At 42.4% G+C, this 7,500-nt stretch overlaps 1 protein-coding gene across 7 annotated transcripts in view; it reads left to right on the top strand.

Annotated features, from left to right (window-relative positions):
* Positions 1–7,500, top strand: part of mbtd1 (mbt domain containing 1) — a 138,244-nt gene that overhangs the window by 18,384 nt on the left and 112,360 nt on the right. For all 7 annotated transcript variants that reach the window (XR_015839975.1, XM_088283641.1, XM_088283640.1 and 4 more), the window contains exons 3-6: positions 180–313; positions 405–519; positions 6,961–7,043; positions 7,120–7,237. Coding sequence is in view for 6 of the 7 variants with exons in the window: in XM_088283641.1 (XP_088139767.1) it covers positions 180–313; positions 405–519; positions 6,961–7,043; positions 7,120–7,237 (450 nt within the window). In the remaining variant the exon portion in view is untranslated. The remainder of the gene's footprint in view (positions 1–179; positions 314–404; positions 520–6,960; positions 7,044–7,119; positions 7,238–7,500) is intronic.

Here is a 7,500-nt window from a genome sequence, read left to right as displayed (position 1 = left end):
TGCCATGTTTTTATAGCAATAGAACACAATATTCTTTGGGCCTTGCAAAATCTGTCAAAACCCAGAAAAACACTGGGATTGAGGGGATTTGCTCCAGTGAAAATGGCTGTGATTCAATGAGTTAAATGCCCATTATCTTTCACGTATTCTGTACGCGACTCATTTTTTTTTGTTCACAGCCACCTGTGAGATGTGTGGAATGATTGGAGTCCGAGATGCTTTTTATTCCAAAACAAAGCGTTTCTGCAGTGTCTCTTGTTCCAGGAGCTATTCGTCTAATTCAAAAAAAGCAAGCATTTTGGCAAGACTCCAGGTAGGTGTTTGTGACTGTGCTGTTTCATAAATTTGTATCAACGTACTCTAGTGACTCAAACACATCTTCCTGTCTGCTTGGATTTTACTAGGGAAAACCTCCAACAAAAAAGGCAAAAGTATTACAGAAACAACCTCTTGTAGCAAAGTTGGCAGCTTATGCCCAGTACCAAGCAAGTCAACAGAACCAGGCCAAATCAAAAGCTGGTATGTATGATCAGTAATGATTGTTACAAATAGGGCTGCCAAGATTAGTTGACTACTCGCGACCGTAGACATCAAATTTAACAGTCAACATCAGAATCAGAAATCCCTTTATTGTCATTGTACTCAAGTGTGCAACGAGATTAGAGAGCTTCCCTCTCCAGTGCAATACAACAATAATTCAGATAAATATATAAATTAGATAAGAGAATAGTTAGTGCAATGGAAAATAATACTGAATAGGGTATATAAAAACACATCACGTTGCTGTTCTGCAAGGTACGGGTGGTCGTGTGTGTGTGTGTGAGTTTAGAATGGAGATGGCTCTTGGGAAGAAACTGTTTCTCAGTCTATTGGTCCTTGATTTGATGCACCTGTAGCGCCTGCCAGAGGGCATCAGGTCGAACAGGTGTGAGTTTGGGTGGGTATTGTCTTTGACGATGTTGAGAGCCCTTCTGAGGCACCGGGCGGTGTAGATGTCCGACAGTGAGGGGAGAGGGCTGCCAATAATCCTTTGTGCTGTTTTGACTGTCCTCTGGAGCCTCACTCTGTCCGCCTCAGTGCAGCTGCTGTACCAGGTGGAGACACAGTACGTCAGCAGGCTCTCGATGGACGAGTGGTAGAAGGCCAGCAGCAGCTTCCTGTCCAGGTTGAATTTCCTGAGGACTCTCAGGAAGTGCAGACGCTGGTGGACCTTCTTTACCACTGCTGTGGTGTTGTGTGTCCAAGAAAGGTCATCAGAGATCCGTACTCCCAGGAACTTGAACGTATGGACCCTCTCCACACACACGCCTTTGATGCAGAGGGGGGGCGGCACCGTCTTGTTCCTCCTGAAGTCGATGACGATCTCCTTTGTTTTTGCAATGTTGAGTTGCAGTCTGTTGTCCTCGCACCAAGCCGTCAGTCTCTGGACCGCCTCTCTGTAGGCTGTCTCGTCACCTTCCGGGATCAGACCGACCACTGTCGTGTCGTCAGCAAACTTGACGATGGTGTTGTTACCGTGGGCCGGGCTGCAGTCGTAGGTGTAGAGGGCGTATAGGAGAGGGCTCAGCACGCATCCTTGAGGGGAACCGGTGCTCAGCGTAAGGGTGGAGGACGTGTAGGGGCCGAGCAACACAGTCTGGGGTCTGTTGGTCAGAAAGTCCTTAATCCAGATGCGTGTGAGGGCAGGGAGGCCGAGAATGTCCAGTTTGGCGACGAGGATGTCCGGCATGATTGTGTTGAATGCCGAGCTGTAGTCCACAAAGAGCATCCTTGCATAGCTCTGCTGTTGTTCCAGGTGGCCCAGCACAACATGCAGAGCAGTGTTGATGGCGTCCTCAGTGGATCTGTTAGCCCGGTATGCAAACTGGTTGGGGTCCAGAGTGGGAGGAAGGCAGTCCCTGATGTGCTGGAGAACCAGCCTCTCGAAGCACTTCATGATGACTGGTGTGAGAGCAACAGGACGGTAGTCATTCAGGTGGACGGCGGGTGACTTTTTGGGGACAGGAATAATGGTGGACGTTTTCAAGCAGGAGGGGATGACTGCTTGAGCCAGGGAGCGGTTGAAGACCCTGCAGAAAATCAGCATTATTCCAATTTTTTTGGGAATTTTTTATTTCTTTTCATCACTCCCTCACCTACTCCTGTACTTCCTGGTCGTCTGCTTTTCTGTGATGCACATGCACAGTCGTGATAATCCGGTTCATTTGCTATATGAAAGCAGAAGCACTGTGGCTCACCGTTGTTAGCAATGGTGTCTCAAAGTTGAGGGACACGGTTCGCCAAAAGTACTTATGTGATGCAAAGCTAAAACTTTCAACCGCCGGGCCAATCACAATAAACGAGTGTCTCGCAAGAGAAATCTCGTCTCTTGCAGACCCTGCCTCGAATTCCAACCAAAGCGCAATTAACTGTCGCTTACCTGCCTAAATTGTTCGAATGTTGGTTTTTGTGCATTCTAAATGTCATTTCAGACAAAATCAGACACAAATGACCAAAGTACCGTATTTTCGCAGTCATAGGACGCGCTGCCTCAAAGGGCGCAACACCTGTTGAGGGTGCTATTTCTGTCTTTGAAGCACACACTGGGCGCGCCTAGCTCAGCTGCTTTTAGCATAGCAATAGCTCGGCTGCTCGCGCTGACTCAGCCCATGGCATTTCACTTTGCCTCAATACCATAAGCAATCGCCACATTTCAAAGACAGTTGCCATGATACCATTGACAATCGCTATCATTAACAATGACTCTAACCAATAATAGGTATCATGGCAATAGGCTACAAGACTACGTCAGGGGAGGGACTTCACTGGTCACCACACTCCTTAGAGTCACGGTTTCAAAAAAAAAAAAAAAAACTCAGCATACAAGCAAACAATGAAACAAAGAAATAAGATTAACACAAAACATGTATCTCTCATGCCATCAATATACCAAAAAGAAATAAAAATAACACAAAATGATATAGCAATGGCTTCTTGGGAGCCATTAGAGCAATGCCTTCTGGGAGCCACTCAGACTCAGTCAATCACATGGCTGTTTAGAGAGATTTGCATGGCTGTTTAGAGAGATGTGCTGTTATGCTTTGGGCTTTTTGTCTGTTGTCTAAACCTGGGACGTTTCTTGCTTGCAATAACATAAATGATAAGACAGACTACAACATTGTGGACAGCTGCCCTTTTGTCCAGCTTTCTCCCACACCATCACCCAAACACCATAGTCACATAATGTATAGTCATGGTCACTTTGAAGCATAGATGACTCACACTTTGTCCAGCAGGGTGTGCTAACATGCCCTCCGAACAGCCCAATGAGTAAAAGGGTTGATGGTCGCGTGTGATACTTTGTCCATATAATGAGCGCAGTCGCCTTACAAGGCGCTGTGTTAGTTTAGGGGAAGATTTGGGACTTTTAAGTGCGCCTTATGACTGCGAAAATACGGTAGTTGTTTTTTACCTGACGTTTTGGGGATATTGTTACCATCTTGTCAAAATTCTCTTAAATTTTATGCACATTTGTCAGTCTACTCTTAACTACCTTCTCTGAACCTACTAGCTTTTATTCTACTTTTTATTGTAATAGAATAAATGTTAAACTTCACTGTAATAGCCTTAAAGTTTGATTTAGGATTTCCTTAATTCTAGGCTTTTATGTAATTAATAGATCTTATGTTGAGCTTTATAGAATTTATTGTACACAGATGACACTAAAAAAGGAAAACTATCAATTCAAGTTTAAACAAATATTTTTATTCACCCGAGATAGCCACTTTGAAAAAAATGATTAATTATTAATGAAAAATAAACGATAAAAGTGAGAAGTTAAGAAAATATATAAAAAATAAAAAAATTCAACAAATTCCTGTTATAAAAATGTGGCACAGTCACATTGAACAAAATGAATATGAGGAAAAAAAATAATTCAATGACGATTAAAAAAAAGAACATGACAACCATACCGAATTCATAGTATTACACACACGCAATATTTTACGATGATCTACATTACTGCCCGTAGCCATTGCATGACTGTGTTGTTCCACAGGGTACTGTCCAGACTGGGCCAGTCCAAATTTCAAAAATAGATAAGATGAAGATAAGTTGTTTATTTAATTAAATTCAATTTTATTATTTATTTTTAATATTTAATATTTTGAGTTCTATCCACTTGTGAAATCATCATAAAAACACTCCTGTTCTCTACTCTCTTGATGTATCAGATTTTCTTTCTATTTCTGGTCATTTGCGCGTTAGACTCGCGGCTGGTGTATGATCGCCAGTCTTTGCTCGGTCTATGGTCCGGCACTGGACAGTCAGCTACGTTCGAGCAAGGTTGGGGTGAGACATTGCCCAATGAAATCCCGGTGGAAGCCTTCTGTGTCTACCTGCTCCCATCACGGCGAAAGCGGCGTCTTGGCAAATGCTGTGGCCAGTTGATGAAGCTAAAAAGGGAGCTGAAATGCGCTTCGTCTTCTGCTCGATCCCAAACGTATGGATGTACTCTGTTGGGGCACGTTCGAGAGCCTTGCTTGCAACCAAATGTTGCCTGTCCAGGGGAGCTTTGGCTGCGCTGCCGTCCGTGCGTCCTCAGACGCCGCGTCGATCGACAACTTCTGTGAGGGCTTCCCAGTGCGTGCCGATCGGAGGAGCTACGATAGCGTTGTTAAACACCCGGTCGTTGACAAAATGTTAATTCTGAGGGAACTATTTCTGCACAAGAACTTGGATTTCCTCCGCCTGACGCAGACTTGGACTCGCGCCGGTGAGTGGAGAGCGATGCTCGAACTATTACCACCTGCATGTTCTTACTTGGACAGACCGAGAATGTCAAGTTCGTGTGGAGTAACAACTATTTTTAACTTAATGAAGTCGGCAGGGCTGTTCATGTGCTTTGCGCCTGCCATTTACCGACCTTCTAAATACGAGTTTCTGAATGACTTTTCACATTTTCATGCTAAAATTATGCTAGCATATGATTACATCCTGTTGATGGGGGATTTTAAATGGCATTTGTGTTGTCCTGAAAATGGATAATAAATAAATAAAAAAAAAAAAAAAAAAATATATATATATATATATATATATATATATATATATATATAAGAAACATGTACATCTAAAAATGTTAAGGCCACAGTGTCACCTTTAATTTACATCTAAACACGTGCACATACCTTTCAGAAGTTGTCCATACACGTAGTTTTCACTTAAGTTATTATTAATAGCTATGCAGAACTACGCAAATTAAAATCTTAACTAAATGTACTCATTGCGTGTTGGTTTTTGTATTCAAGTAAAAAAAATGGTTCTTAACGATAATTGATAATTTCTTAAATTCTCTGGAGTTAAGGAAAATAATACAGGTCAGATATGTAGGCGGCTTTTATCATCATGAGGGCCTCCACCCGAACGAGTGCAGTCGGAAAAATCACACTTTCTCCAAATCCATCCTCCCATTTATGTCTCTCATTCTCGACATAGCTTTCTCTCCTAACTTCATGTAGGTTCAAATCTCTCTGTTGCTGCCTCCACGGCGCGGGTCAGCGTCCAAGGGCAGGTCATCCCCTGGTTGATTGTCTGGAAGGTCTATTCTGTTGATTTTCATCTGGTTCCATGACAAAAGGCTGGTTCCCATCTGGTTGTTCCATTGTTTATCCATCCCAAGGCTGGCATCCTCCTGCAATCTTGTCTGTGTGCAATAGTGTGTGTGTGTGTGTGTGTGTGTGTCCTCAGATCTCAAATTGTTGTCTTTGCAATGTTTTTTTGCAATGGTGTCCTAGTGACCCCTGCAGTGCCCAATTCATTGTCTTCAGCGCTACAGCCTATGTGGCAAATGTGCTTTATTGTATGCTATGTGTCGATGAAGTGAAGTTAGGTTTGTCGTCAGTTTCAGGTGTAGAGCTTTTTGCCGTCAGTTTGTTTTGTGCAGACTGAATATGTGTGTGCAATGTAAATTTGGAGTGTGGTTCATGAAAATACTATGCAAATGTGAAGTGTACAAATGAAAATTCTACAGAGTTCAACACATTAAAACTTTGTAATCTAAATCTAGCATACGAGAATAATTAAATAGTCTGTAAACACAATCACTGCAATCACACTCATTAAGGTGCGCGGTACTTCTAGTTTCATTTGATCAATGCTTTTCTTTTAATAAATGCTTAATTCCTGTAGAAAATAAGAACCTGCTAAAATTAATGATTGACATTCTGTCACGTAATTGTTAAAGCTAATACTATTAACATAATACAATCTTTCAAGTAGGTTTTGCATCTTGTCTCCAGAGTTTAGCTTGCTGACTCGTTTAGACTACGCCCATACGTCTTAGCAAGGATAGTACTCAGGCATTTAAAACTTAAAACATAAAGAACAAAGAAGAAACATGAATGATATTCTGACCCATTATAGTAGTTATAGTTTTCATCAATCTTTTGAGCTTTAATGAGACATCTGAGTTGACACACATCTTTTGTGATTTTTGCGCCGTTGTGCCACAGGTCTGGGAAATAAATTAAATGTTTCTATGTGTCCCAAGCAATAATGTGCTCATGTACTCCTGTTTGGCAAACAGTGCCTTAAAGAATGCTGTAAAGCCCTGCGCGCACGGTACTCTGTATTTCGCCATCTGCACTTTGCATTTTTTGAGTGTGTGTGAGGTTGCACCATATGTGCTGAGTATCAAATATGTTTGATGATTTTGGCGCTCAGGCGCCATCAGCTCGAGGTTCATACAAAAAATATAGCCGTGTCCTTAGAGTGCATTTTGCTCCTCTGTGCTGGGCGTAAGCTAATGATGGTTGCGGTGTACTGGAATTTACACACGACCCAATTATTTAACTAATTGCTACTACAATCACTTCCTAATTGACTAGCAGAATCATAGTTTATGGCAGCCCTAAAATATTCACAGTGTTGTTCTTTTGAATCCTGCTCTGTTCTTCACACATTCATACATGTTTCGGCCAGTGGTTCCATCTGAAAGCTTTGACTGGGGGCAGTATATCAGTGTCAATAACACTTCTGGAGCTCCAGTCAGCTGTTTCAAACATGTAAGTATGTAGAACTCATGGAAGAGCTAAAAAAAAAAAAAAAATATTCATTCATTCTTCAAAAACACTCTTTCAGGCTCCCATGGGGACAAGCTGGGGAGGTATTGAGGAAGGGGTGAGAATTGAAGTGCTCAACTCTGACACCAACCACTCCACTAAGGTTTACTGGATAGCAGAAATTGTTAAGCTCGCAGGTAAGGCAACTGCTGCTCGCATTTATGTTGTATTGTATTGAGTTGATACCAGACCAAAAAAAATTTTAACGTTAATTCCTCCACAGTAAAAATAATTTGAATTCAAATCTGCTCATTGTTCTTAAAGTATCTGTCCTTCCAAGATGGCTAACAAACTCCATCCATCCATCCATCCATTCTCCGCCGCTTATCCGGGGTCGGGTCACGGAGGCAGCAGCTTCAGCAGGGAAGCCCAGACTTCCCGCTCCCCAGCCACATCTTCC

This window comes from Idiotropiscis lumnitzeri, chromosome 20 (assembly GCF_059441095.1).
Source record: "Idiotropiscis lumnitzeri isolate Australia: NSW breed Sydney's pygmy pipehorse chromosome 20, RoL_Ilum_1.0, whole genome shotgun sequence".
NCBI lineage: Eukaryota > Metazoa > Chordata > Actinopteri > Syngnathiformes > Syngnathidae > Idiotropiscis > Idiotropiscis lumnitzeri.
The sequence above is the reverse complement of the archived record's forward strand: the minus strand, read 5'-3'. Positions and strand labels throughout refer to the sequence as shown.